The 14,010-nt window shown below is 52.6% G+C and overlaps 1 protein-coding gene across 2 annotated transcripts in view; it reads left to right on the top strand.

Annotated features, from left to right (window-relative positions):
• LOC135877584 (copine-5) overlaps positions 1–14,010 on the top strand; it is a 178,801-nt gene that overhangs the window by 8,721 nt on the left and 156,070 nt on the right. For both annotated transcript variants that reach the window (XM_065403075.1, XM_065403076.1), the window contains exon 2: positions 13,322–13,362. In XM_065403075.1, the coding sequence (XP_065259147.1) occupies positions 13,322–13,362 (41 nt within the window). The remainder of the gene's footprint in view (positions 1–13,321; positions 13,363–14,010) is intronic.

Here is a 14,010-nt window from a genome sequence, read left to right as displayed (position 1 = left end):
AGCAAATGGAGACGGAGTTGGGGGATTTCTCCAGGGACGCTGTTCTGGGCTCAGGGGTCCTTGGCGTGGGGGGAGCTGCAGGGGAGGAGGCTGAGGTCTAAGGCAGCTAAGGGACACACGAAGGCTGGGAGTAGCAACGCTGTCTATGGAGCCTGTAAATCAGACACGGGATGCCCATAGATTCTGTTCTACTGTAAGTAAAAACTACAGGGGCACTGCCTAACCCTGGAGCTGGCAGGGCCTCAGAGCTGAGCAGCCCCCCATGGGGCCTCTAGACAGGATTAGAGCATTTCTCCGATGGCTCGCCTCAGCGCCCATCAAACAGGCCCGCATCCTCTCGCCAGGGCAGCAATGCATGCAGCACACACCCGCTTTCGCAGTGCCTCCGGCCGCAGAACTCACCCAACCATTCATTGTGTAGCAAGTCAGATAATTAGCTCCTTATATATAATCCATGGGGTACGTTCCTCTTGTAACAGTGGCTGGGTAGGATGCTGTTTTTGTTTGGGGGTTTTTTTTGCCCCAGGAAGGAGAAAAGATACAAAATTCAAATTCAAATAAATTCTTTCCGCTCCGCAGAAGTTGGACTGTTTTTCTAACCCTGCCTGTATTCACTATGATTATATCACATTGCTGTAATTGACTTAGAGCCCTGCTTCTTAAGAAGTGTTCGGGATAAGTGATTCCATTTCATGGCGGGGGGGGGGGGGGGAGAACTTGAGCAGAATTTCAGATTCTGAGCACATTTATGACCTGAAAGCTCCCCCCTGCTTCACTCCCTATAGCTATGGAATTACTCTGGTGTTAAACCTGCTCCATGAGATCAGAGTCAGGCCACGGGCCTGGTTCTGATCTCAGTGATTCTGGTGTAAATCAAGAGTCACTCTGTAGAAATCGCTGGAGTAGTTATTGGTGTAACTGGTGTGAGAGCAGAATCTGGCAGTCTGTGTAAATTTGTGACAGGTGGCTACACTGATTTACACCATCTGAGGATCTGGCCGATAATTTTTCCTCCTGTCTCTTGTGTGTGTCCGAGTTCCTCACATGGTGATTGCTGTCTGATTTGCCACTGTAACCAGCGAAGGAATTAATTCTGAATCCCTCTCCTATGGAAATTGTTGGATCAGAAAGAGAAGGGGCTTTGTCTGGAGCTGTACAACTTGACCTTGGTTTTCAAAACGAAAAACGGGTGGGGGAGCCAAGAAACCGTGATGTCAAGTGTTTTTTCCCCCTGTTTATTTGAGATTTGATTTGATTTTTTTCTGTTAAGGACCTGGGCTGATGGATTCCCTCCCCCCTTCCTCTGTGTTCCCCTCCTCAGCTGCTTGCACTACCCCTAATCAACCTGACCCTTAGGAGAAAAACAAAAAACCAGCCCCCTAGCCCCAAATCATAGGTGTGTTTGTTTCCTTAAAATTCCACTTTGTCCAGACTCTTCCACAGGGGACTCAATAACAGAGCACCCCCTGCTGGCAGAGGCCGGCACTGGAGTAGCTGGGAACTTCCCGCACAGCCAGCGTGCCTACACCATTCCCCTCTTGTGCCCCCTCCTGGCAGAGGCTGGTATTTGAGTCCCTGGGAATCCCTTACAACCAGTGTCTCCGGATTGTGTCCCACAGCGCCCCCTGCTGGTGGATTTTGGGACTGAAGGTCAGGTCACTGCTAAGAGCTCTCCATGGCCTGACTCCTAGAATTATAATATAGAGACAGAAAAGACCTACCGGGATTAGGTCCCATGTGGACCATCTCCCTGGTGGCTCATGGGGTCTAGTTCTACACTCTGGTTGGGCTGTCTCCCACAGATCCTGTGCTCCCATAGCCACTGTGTTCTGTAGCAACTCCTTTTGGCTCAAGTTGGTCCTGGGGTGGGTGGATCTTCCGAACGGGGGTTTCTTCCCAGCCAGAGCTCGTTCCCCATTCCCTGCAGCGAGGCTGGGACGGGAGTACTGAGAGCCCCCCAGAACCAAGCTCTCTCACCACTCTCCAGGGCAACGCAAGCAGGCAGAGGCTGACCCACGCCAGAGCTCCAGAGTGGCTGAGAGCTCTTCCGGAGCTGACACTCCTGTGCTAGCCCCTTAATTGCCTCCTGCCAGCTGGTGCTGGGCTAGGCCAGAGCCTCCCCGTGGTCTTTGCTGCTGTGTTCTTCTCTTCATCCCTTCTGGCTGACAGGCTTGCTCCTGGAGCAGCTCAGCATTCCTACCCGGGGCCCTGCGGAGCTCCTCGGCGAGTATGCCGAGGTACATACACGGCGTCCCGTGTTTTCTTTACTCCGATTACCCTCTAGGTGGCTGGAATGCCATCAGCTGTGAGCAGTCAGCCGAGCTGGCCAGTAGCACATGGTTCCTAAAGGATAAATTCCTACATGCATTAAGGACATGGTCCTGCAGGGAGCTGAGCACCCCTTTGGATGTGCTCAGCACATCTCTGGAGTGGGCCCCTAAGAAGCACCTGAGGAAGAGGCCAGTGAGGCTATTGACATACAGCAGGTGCTAAGAGGGAGGTGGGAGCGGGGGCTTATCTTTGCTCGGCTGCATTTGCAGAATGACTGGAGCTGGGCACACACAGCATCTCTGGCTGCCACTTTGCACTTGGTAGGCATCTGGGCGCTAGGAGTATTTTTGGAGAGCCCCGGAGATAAGGGGAGGCCGCGCTGAGGAATCTCGTCATCCTCTTTTGGCCCAGGGCTGATCAGCCAGTTGGTTAAGGAGACTGCGGCCAGGCTTCTAAAGGTTCTTTCCTATTTGGCCACAGGATATTGGCTCAGTAGCTCGAGGGGTGAGCTGTGGAGACTGGAGTCCCCTGCTCGGCTACGGGGCGGGACGGGGGAGGTGCAGGCACACTCAGCTGACACGACGGTCGTTCTATAGATGTGCATGGCAGGTGCTTGGCGCTCTGCTGTGCTCAGCAGTGTGAGGGCAGGAAACTGACCCGGCTCTTCCAGGTCTAGCGGAGTGCTGGGCTTGTGGCTGAGGCAGAGCACGGGGCCTCGGGCACTGGGAGCTCAACTCCTGACTCTGCCCAGGAGTCGCTGGCTGACCTCGGGCGCTTGCTTGCGCTGCCTCCAGCTCCCAGCTCCCTTGTGCTGAGCGTGTCTATTTCCACTGTAAGCTCCCTGAGGCAGGGGCTCTTCCCTACGCTGGGACATGCAGCACCGAGCCCAGTGGCTGTAATGGTGCAAACAGAGACAAAGCTCCCCAGCTCCCTGGGCCTTTCCCAGCTGTGTCCTGGGGAAGGCTCCGGGAAAGAAGGGGCAGCAGTTCTGGGACCGCAGCGCAGTTCGTGCACAGCCCAGTTAGGGGATCTCTGCAGCACCTGCTCTGGAGCTCAGCAGGCAGCTGTGGCATGGGACTTTGGGGGCCTTCAGCTGCCCCTGTTGGTGAGCTTAGGAGCAGCTAAGGAAGGCAAGAGTCATGGGAGCGCTCCGCCCACAACTGAGCTGCTCTGGGTACGAAGAGCCTGGCGCTCGTCCGAGGGCAACTCTCCAGCGCAGGGGGCTGTGGCGTCTGATTGGCCTGGTGACCTGTGCTGAGGTGGGCACTCCCGTCAGATCAGGCCTCCCAAGGGGAAGCGGGGGAAATGCAGCCAACCCTCCCCTCCTGCCATCGCCAGCCTAGCTCCAGGCCCTGGTTCCCTGGCCTGCCCGCGTGTGATTAATGGGCCAATCTATCTCGGCTAACAAATCAGCTGATGCCCATTAGAGGTCTGGGGGCTGCTTGCCAATTGCTGGGACGTGCTCCAATGGGCTGATCTAATGCACCACACGGAGTGGGGGAGGAGGGGCAGGACTGAGCCATCAGCAAACAGCTCCCCCTGGCTGGGGATCCCTGGATGAGCTTCCCCAGGGACCAGAGCCTTCGTGGTGCTTTGGCCCGATGCAGCCCTGTCTCTCCTGCTCTCCCCACTTGCCCTGGGCGGAATCACCTGTCTGCTCACAGGGTCCCCTGAGTCTCCATGAGCCCCCTCCAGGCTCTCTGACGTGGGCACAGCTGCCTTCTGGCCTATCCACCCCAAATCACTGCCCTGGTCTCCCAGGGCCTTCATGGCCCCATCTACGTCCAGGATCTCCTCTCCTCTAACCTCCCCGCACTGCTGCCCCCCAGCCTCTCTCAAGGTCTGCACTATTGCTGCTGACCCAGGTCTCTGGAAGGGTTTCCCTGCCCACCCCCCGCACTCTTCCCAAACAGAATCAAACCCACCCCATCCACAATGCCTACGAGCAGCTTTCTAGCCTCCCCTAGCCCAGCGTCCACGCCACGCTGTGTCTTCCTGCGCCTTCCCCCCCCCCCCCCCGCCCCCCGGCTCTTGCTGCCATGGGCTGGGAGGCAGCTGCGTGGCTCCATGTTACAGGGTCACATCACATTGCTCGGGTTTAGACCCCCGTTGTCACTGCTGCTCTGAGCACCCCTCCCAGCCAGGGGTTTAGCTACATTGCAGCCACTTGGAGTAGCAGCCCCCTTCCTTACACGGTGCATGCTGGGCCGGCAGGCTAGTTCTGATCTGCACTGCAAGAGCTATAGGTAACAGCACTCCTGGACGGGCCATCTGCAGGGATTGCACCTGGGACCTGTGGATCTAAGAGTATCCAATGCTACTGCTGGAACCAAAGAGCTGGAAGGCACTAGCAGACTCATGGACCACTTGCTGGAAGCCTACTCGTCTCTTCTTTCTCCTTGTGAATGATTGCAGTTTCCACCGGGCTCTCATGAAATGCAGCTACCTCTAGGGCGGAGCCCAGCAGTTGTTGGACAGCTGACAGTAACAACAGTGCAAGATGGAAGTGAATGAGACTGCTGCGTACCGGTACAAGAGAAATCACAGGGGAGGAGAGCAATTCGCTGAGTAGGAGACTGGCCAGGGTTCTGTGATTAACATCCCTTCTCAGGGAATAGAACTGGGAGCCCTGGTGCCTACTGCCCTGCTCTAGTGACTAGACAGCATTTCCAGGTGTGTGGATCAGGGTGAAAGCCACAAAACATACAATCAAAATCCCCCCTCTCCCCCGCCCCAGTCCTTCTGGCTCAGCTGATCTTAGCTGGAGGCCTTTGCAGTTCTCCAGGGGCAGAAAGAAAACTCTTAGGGCTACAGGAGCAGCTGGCTGTGAATCGATGCTCTGAGCTGGAATGGGTCCCAGCCCTGGTCGATTGGAGGATCAGATGCTGACAGAATGAGCTCTTTCTCTAATGAGAGAACCTCCTGAAACCTGTCTGGGCTAATTAAGAGACATGGTGGGAAACTCCAGCCCAGGGAAGCCAGACCAAAGAACCTCTCAGCATCTCTTTAACTAGGCCTCAGGGCCTGACAGTGCTGAGCAGTCGCTGTGCAGGCACCATCTCCCTTCAGCACTGGGTCCGGAGAGAGACGACTCCAGGAAGAGGGAAAACTCCTGGCCTGGGACAACCTGCAGAGTGGCTTAAAAATAGCCAGAAAGCAACAACTGAAGGCGCCACCTGGGAGCAGGGCCTAGCAGTCAGGACTCCTGGGTCCCAGTCCTGGCTCTGAGGTGGAGTGTGGCCCGGGGGTTAGGGCAGGGCAGGGGGATTGTGGCTCCTGGCGTCTCTTGTTAGTTCTGCCACCAACTCATTTTGTGACCCTGGACTTGCCCCCTGTAAGTCAGTTTCACTGTCTGTAAAAGCGGATGATTGATACCTGCCTGCCCATGGGAAGTGCTCAGTAGTCCCTGGGAGAAAGGTGCTACGTGAGTCCAGCACTACTGCCTGCCCGGCCCGGGCCCAGCATCCTGAATCTTCCCAGCCAAAGCCAACAACAGCCCTGAGATCATTTCCCTTTCACTGCATTAGGTGCTTCGGCAGGCGACAACTCTTGGGGAAACTCCACATCCTGGGCTCACGCCTGGCCGGGCCACAGTCGGGTTATTCAGGAGGCCAGACTAGATTATCACAATGGTCCCTGCTGGCCTTGGATCTGACTAAAATTACAGCATCCCCATGTGCTTTACAAATGTCTGGGCGGCAGGGCCATGCTGTCCCCCTTTTATAGATGGAGAAACTAAGGCACAGAGAAGTGAAGTGAGTTGCCCAAGAACATACAGCAAGTCAGTGGCCGAGCAGAGCTAGGAACAGAACCCAGGAGTCCTGGCTCCCTTCCCCTCTAACCCACTAGACCCCACTCCCCTCCCAGAGCCAGGAAGAGAGCCCAGGAGTCCTGACTCCCAGCCCCTTTCCACCTTCATGGCTTCAGGCTCTGCCCTGATAATAAATAATCTGCAAAGGTATATATATGTGGCATAAGAACATAAAAACGGCCATACTGGGTCAGATCAAAGGTCCATCTAGCCCAGTATCCTGTCTTCTGACAGTGGCCAATCCAGGTGCCCCAGAGGGAATGAACCGAACAGGGAATCATCAAGTGATCCATCCCCTGTTGCCCATTCCCAGCTTCTGGCAAATAGAGGCTAGGGACACCATCCCTGCCCATCCTGGCTAATAGCTATTGATGGACCTATCTTCCATGAATTTATCTAGTTCTTTTTTGAACCCCGTTATAGTGTTGGCCTTCACAACTTCCTCTGGCAAGGAGTTCCACAGGTTGACTGTGCGTTGTGTGAAAAAATACTTCCTTTTGTTTGTTTTAAACACTTCCTTATTTACTTTCTCTACACCAGTCATGATTTTATAGACATCTATCATATCCCCCCTTAGTCGTCTCTTTTTCAAGCTGAAAAGTCCCAGTCTTATTAATCTCTCCTCATATGTTGCCCTTTTCTGAACTTTTTCCAATTCCAGTAATATCTTTTTTGAGATGGGGTGATCAGATCTGCCCACAGTATTCAAGATGTGGGCGTATCATGGATTTCTATAGAGGCAATATTATATTTTCTGTCTTATTATCTATCCCCTTCCTAATGATTCTCAGAATTCTGTTTGCTTTTTTGACTGCTGCTGCACATTGAGTAGATGTTTTCAGAGAACTATCCACAATGACTCCAAGATCTCTCTCGAGTGGTAACAGCTAATTAAACCCCATCATTTTATACGTATAGTTGGGATTATGTTTTCCAATGTGCATTACTTTACATTTATTAACATTGAATTTCATTTGCCATTTAGTTGCCCAGTCACCCAGTTTTGAGTGATCCTTTTGTAGCTCTTCGCAGTGTGCCTGCGACTTAACTATCTTAAGTAGTTTTGTATCATCTGCAAATTTTGCCACCTCACTCACTGTTTACCCCTTTTTCCAGATCATTTATGAATATGTTGAATAGGACTGGGCCCAGTACAGACCCCTGGGGGACACAACTATTTACCTCTCCATTCTGAAAACTGACCATTTATTCCTACCCTTTGTTTCCTATCTTTTAACCAGCTACCCATCCATGAGAGAACCTTCCCTATTATTCCATGACAGCTTACTTTGCTTAAGAGCCTTTGTTGAGGGATCTTGTCAAAGGCTTTCTGAAAATCTAAATACACTATATCCACTGGATCCCCCTTGTCCACATGCTTGTTGACCCCTTCAAAGAATTCTAGTCGATTGGTGAGGCATTCTTTCCCTTTACTAAAACCATGTTGACTCTTCCTCAACAAATTATGTTCATCTATGTGTCTGACAATTTTGTTCTGTACTATAGTTTCAACCAGTCTGATGTCAGACTGTAATTGCCAGGGTCATCCCTAGAGCCCTTTTTAAAAATTGGCATCACATTAGCTATCCTCCAGTCATCTGGGACAGAAGCTGATTTAAATGACAGGTTACAAACCACAGTTAGTAGTTCTGCAATTTCACATTTGAGTTCCTTCAGAACTCGGGGGAATACCAGCTGATCCTGGTGACGTATTACTGTTTAGTTTATCAATTTGTCCAAAACTTCCTCTATTGACACCTCAATTTGGGACAGATTTTTCACCGAAAAAGAATTGCTTAAGTTTGGAAATCTCCCTCACATCCACAACCATGAAGACCCATACAAAGAATTCATTTAGGTTCTCCGCAATGACCTTATTGTCTTTGAGTGCTCCTTTAGCACCTCGACCATCCAGTGGCTGTTTAGCAGGCTCCCGGCTTCTGATGTACTTAACATTTTTTTTTCTATTACTTTTGGAGTCTTTGGCTAGCTGTTCTTCAAATTCTTTTTTGGCCTTCCTAATTGTATTTTTACACTTCATTTGCCAGTGTTTATGCTCCTTTCTATTTTCCTCACTTGGATTTAACTTCCACTTTTTAAAGGATGCTTTTTGCCTCTCACTGCTTCTTTTACTTTGTTGTTTAGCCACGGTAGCACTTTTTTGGTTCTCTTACTGTGTTTTTTAATTTGGGCTATACATTTAAGTTGAGCCTCTATTATGGTGTCTTTAAAAAGTTTCCATGCAGCTTGCAGGGATTTCACTTTTGGTGCTGTACCTTTTAATTTCTGTTTAACTAACCTCCTCATTTTTGTGTAGTCCTCTTTTTTTGAAATTAAATGCCACAGTGTTGGGCTGTTGTGGTGTTTTCCCCATCACAGGGATGTTAAATTTAATTCTGTTATGGTCACTATTACCAAGCGGTCCAGCTATATTCACCTCTTGGACCAGATCCTGTGCTCCACTTAGGACTAAATCAAGAATTGCTAGGGGAGGCTAGAAGGCTGCTCGTAGGCATTGTGGATGGGGAGGGTTTGATTCTGTTTGGGGCGAGTGCGGGGGGTGGGCAGGGAAACCCTTCCAGAGACCTGGGTCAGCAGCAATAGTGCAGACCTTGAGAGAGGCTGGGGGGAGCAATAAACATGCTGTAAACATCCAATAAACATGCTGCATTGGGTGCAATAAACTGGTAGTCCCCACTCTGTTCCTGGACTCTGCCTGCCTTCTCCTTTTACTCCTGCAGCTCGTTCCTTTGTTGATGTTTTGTTTTTATCAGGGGGTGTTTTGGGCTTTAAGTTTAAAGAATGTTAAATGTATCTAGCCCTCCCCCATACACTCCCCCTCTAAACCCCGTCACAAAATTCCCCTGTTAGCTGCTCCTGTCTGCTATCCAGCAGGAACTTCTCTAGTTCTTTTTTTGATCCCTGTGAGGCTAGGGTCTACACTACAGGGGGGAGGGGTGTCGACCTAAGATACGCAACTTCAGCTACGTGAATAGCGTAGCTGAAGTTGCGTATTTTAGGTCGACTTACCTGGCTGTGAGGACGGCGGTGAGTCGACCGCTACCGCTGCCGCGCCGCTGTCGACTCCGCTTCCGCCTCTTGCCGCGGTGGATTTCCGGAGTCGACGGCAGAGCCATCGGGGATCGATTTTATCTCGTCTTCACTAGACGCGATAAGTCGATCCCCAATAGATCGATTGCTACCCGCCGATCCGGCGGGTAGTGAAGACGTGCCTTTAGAGTTTTGTCCTTCACAACATCCCCTGGCAAGGAGTTCCACAGGTTGACTGTGCGTTGTGGGAAGAAATACTTCCTTTTGTTTGTTTTAAACCTGCTGCCTATTAATATCATCAGGTGACCCCTAGTTCTCGTGTTATGTGCAGGGTTAAATAACACTTCCCTATTCACTTTCTCCACACCAGTCATGATTTATAGACCTCTATCACATCCCCCCTTAGTCATCTCTGTTTTAAGCAGAATAGTCCCAGTGTGTTTAATCTCTGCTCATATAGAAACTGTTCCATACCCCTAATCATTTTTATTGCTCCACTCTCTACCTTTTCCAATTCTAATATATCTTTTCTGAGATGGAGCAACCAGATCTGCACACACTGTTCAAGGTGTGGGCGTACCATGGATTTATATAGTGGCATTATATTTACTGTTTTATTATCTTTCCCTCTCCTAATGGTTCCTAACGCTTCTGTTTGCTTTTTTGACTGCCGCTGCACATTGAGTGGATGTTTTCAGAGAACTATCCACAATGACGCCAAGATCTCTTTCTTGAGTGGTAACAGTTCATTTAGACCCCATCATTTTATATGTATAGTTGGGATTATTTTTTCCAACGTGCTTTACTTTATGCTTATCAGTGTTGAATTTCATTTGCCATTTTGTTGCCCAATTTTGTGAGATCCCTTTGCAATTTCTTCACATTCAACTTGGGACTTAACTAGCTTGAATAATTTTGTATCAACCGCAAATTTTGCTACCTCACGTTCACCCCCTTTTCTAGATCATTTATGAATATGTTGCACAGTACTGGTCCCACTACAGATCCTTGGGGAACCCCGCTATCTACCTCTCTCCATTCTGAAAACTGACCATTTATTCCAACCGTTGTTTCCTGTCTTTTAACCAGTTACTGGTCCAGAAGATGATCTTCCCTCTTATCCCATGACTATTTAGTGTGCTCAAGAGCCTTTGGTGAGGGACCCTGTCAAAGGCTTTCTGAAAGTCCAGGTACACTATATCCACTGGATCATCATTGTCCACACATTCATTGACCCTCTCACAGAATTCTAGTAGATTGGTGAGGCATGATTTCCCTTTACAAAAGCCGTGTTGACTCTTCCCCAACAAATTGTATTCGTCTATATGTCTGATGATTCTGTTCTTTACTGTTGTTTCAACCAGTTTGCCTGCTCTTTCTCTGTGTGGGGAAGCCATGGCTGATCTCCCCACTGCCTTGTGGGCGTGGGGATGCCCCGAGTGAGTGCTCCACTCTTGATCACCATGCCGAAGGGGAGGTGCAGCTCGCGGGCAGATCTCCCAGCTGGGCAATGGCAGAGCTGATCCACTAGCCTGGTGCCAGGGACTCTCCCATCAGACGGGGGTGGGTGGGCGGGGGCTGGTGCATCGCGCTACGAGGAGCGGAAACGCTCAGCTACTGGAAGGGGGGGGTGTACTCCTTTCTTTAACCCTTGCCATGCCAGGGAGCTTTGCTAGAGCTGCCCCGCTGAGCCTTCTCCAGGGCATGTGGCACATCCCTTGCCATTGCCTCCCCATCCTGGCTGTTCCTGTGCTGGCGCTTGCTCTTGGGTTGGTTTCCGGCAGCCCCCGGGAGCGCTGGGCAGCCGGGCAATGGGGACAGAGGCTGAGCGTCCCCTGTGCCTGGTCTCACCCATCAGGCCGTGTGGGGTGCTGCAGGGTGCGTGCTGCTGCGAAGGGGCTGCATCCTCTGGGAGGGAGCACGAGCACTGGCTGAGAGCAGGGCCTGGGTTCTCTCCCTTACCCCAGTGTCCCTTCATTGACTTCACTAGCATCACTCCTGATTTACACCAGGGGAATGAGAGGAGAACGGGGCCCAGTGGAGTCACTCCTGATTTACACTGGTGAGACAATAAAACTGTCAAAGTGGTGTGAATCCAGAGTAAGTCCATTGAAATCTCTCCAGTGGGTTCACTCCTGATTTATACTGGTGTAAATGACTGCAACATCTGAACCAGAGAGCTACACCTGCAGATACCCATGGAGGGTCTGGATCATTGTTTTGATTGACAGTCTTCCTGCGGTCGAAGGGAAATGCACATCTTATCAATGGAGGAATCAATAATCTGTATGCTGTAATGGCGATCGTCACTGGGGATCTCAAAACACTAAACAGCAGACACTAAGGTAGCACCAGAGCAGGGACTAGAATCCAGGACTCCTGCCCTCAGCCTTCCCTGCAGCACCACACGCCCCCTTTGGTAGAGCCCTGTTGTCTCTGAATGCCCCGGGAGATCCCTGGGGGTGAGGCTCCGGGAAGGCCTTGGGCTACTTTGCTTTTTGTGCATTAGCAAAGCCTACTTGGGATATTCCCTCTGCTTGCTGGCAACAATTCAATCTTGTATCCTAGCCACGGCCCAGCCAATCCTGCTCCTTGTACCACGCGCGGCACTCGGCAGAGCTCAGCTCCCCCCGCTGTGTGGAGAAAGGGGCTGGATGCAGCTTCTCCAGCTCTATGTGCACCTGCCTGAGGGGTTGCCGTGCAAAGTGCAACATCCTCTCTCTGCTACGCCGGTGGCTGGACCCCCCTCCCTGGTGTCTCAGCCCACTGCAGATGCCTGGCGAGCAGGGGAAGACCTTCCCCGGAGCGGGAGGGCTGGTAAATCCCAAGTATCAGGAGACAGTAATGAGAAGCACATGTGATATTCTGATAACTTGCCTGCGCTGGGGCTAGGGAGGGGGAGAGGGGATGGAGACAGAGAGAAAATACTGACTTAGGGTGGGGCTGCCTTCCCTCACTTCTAGAACCAGCAACTGCTGAAAACCATGGGCCGACGCGCAGATGGTGCAAATCAGCTGCTCTGACCTTTACGCCAGCTGGGGTCTGGCACACCTGTGCTGGCAAGCACAGCTCCTGAGGGCTGGTTTATTTCCTTTGAGGTCCAGGGTGCGCTGGCCGACGGTGCCAGGTGTCTCCAGCGAACAGGCAGCTACGTAGATTGTACGCTCACCAGGGCGGGGCCTGGCTTCTCATTACATGTGTGTGGCACTGGTGTGATGGGCTCTGACCCTTGCTGGCACACCTAGGCTCCATCACAGCATCAGTAATCACACTGCCCATCACAGCCCAGGAGAGGCAGGCTTCCTACCACTGACCCCTGCCACGGCATCTCAGCCCTGCCCTGTCAGGTTTGTCCTCCAGACTCCACAGCCCACTCACCCTTGGGCTCTCTGCTGAGGCTGCAAACGAGGAAGTCAGTTGTCATGTTGATTTTCTGTCAATGCTTGTGTGTTTGAAAGGAGGCTGAGACCCACTGAATTCATTGCACACCGGCCACGGCTGGGGGATGACAGCAGTTGCTGAGCAGGGATGCCTGGGGCCATCGAATCGATGGCCATGCTGCCGTTACCGTAGATCCTGCTGCGATGTGTTTGGTCCGGCTGAGCCCTGCAGTTCGCTGGTGGAGAGACGGGGCTGCAAACGTTGGGTTTGGCATATTTGTGGTAGCAGCAGCTTTTCCTGGACTCTCTTGGCATTTGTGGAAGTACGGAAAAGCCCTGTCTTAGTCAGAAGGGCTGTGGGGCATTGGCACAACCATAATGGGGAGCCCAGATCTGGGGGTCAGGACTGAGGGGCACTGGCAGAGCTGGGTGTGAGAGAGCCCAGGACTGGAATAGCAGAGGGGCAGTGGGTGAGGAGTGAAATACATCAGCTGAGCAGTGCATGGGGGGGAGCCCAGGGCTGGGATTGAGGGGCTCAGGCCAGGGAGTGCTGCACCCCAGAACTGAGCTGCGTTGACAGCCGAGGAAGAGGAGCAGTTTGAACAGGAGGCAGGGGTTGAAGGGCCCGGAGCTTAGAGGCGGCTGGCAGCGGGAGGAAGCTACGACCCAGATGTGGATCACGCCCACTTCAGGCTGGGGCTTGACAGGGCTGTGAAGTGCCTCTGCCCAGAGACAGTCTATGGGGACCCCTTTGGCTGGGGAGCAGCCGGAGCCTCACCATAACCTGTTCTCTTCTGCTTCCTTCCAGGCACCTCTTGGACAAGGACACCTTCTCCAAGTCTGACCCAAGTAAGTACCAAGGGGGGTTGTGCTGGCCGGGGCTGCTTTAGAGCTTGTAAAATCCAATCTGCCACCTGGGGTGAGACGAGGAGCTGGCCTCAGCCAGAGGCCCCAGTCCTGGGAGCTGATTGGCAGAACGCTGGGGCCCAGGGCACAGGCACAGCAAGTCATCCATGGGACAGACCCACCTGGCTGTGGTCGGAGAGCTTCCCGCTGCCCTGGCCCAACGCTGGTTATCGATCCGTGGTTCTGCTCTAAGTTTGTCTCTCGTGTCTGATCTCACTCGATTCTCAGTTTTGCCCTCTGGCCTGTCTGGGACTCTGCCCTGGCTCCTGCTCTGACCACAAGGTCTGACTGCCCACATCCCCGTGGTGATATGCTAAGTGAGCCCAGGGCCGCTGAGGGTCTCCTGTACAACTGCTGCTAACCCTGGTGGGGGGAGACCGGAATACACATGGGGGGACTCCGAGGGGTTGGAGCTAGGGGTCCCAAAGGTGGGGGGCTTCTCCAAACCCCCTCCGCCTCCGGGGTCTGCAGACTTGGGCCTGAGGGGGCGGGTTCGCAGGGAAGGGTCTCAGTGCCTCCTGCTCCCTGTTGGTCAGGGGCCCCAGGGAGAGCTGGGGTGGGGTAAGTCAGCACTGGAGCAGCCGGGGCCCT

The sequence above is a fragment of the Emys orbicularis genome, chromosome 4 (assembly GCF_028017835.1).
Source record: "Emys orbicularis isolate rEmyOrb1 chromosome 4, rEmyOrb1.hap1, whole genome shotgun sequence".
NCBI lineage: Eukaryota > Metazoa > Chordata > Testudines > Emydidae > Emys > Emys orbicularis.
Note: the sequence above shows the minus strand (reverse complement) of the source record. Positions and strands in the feature narration are given on the sequence as shown.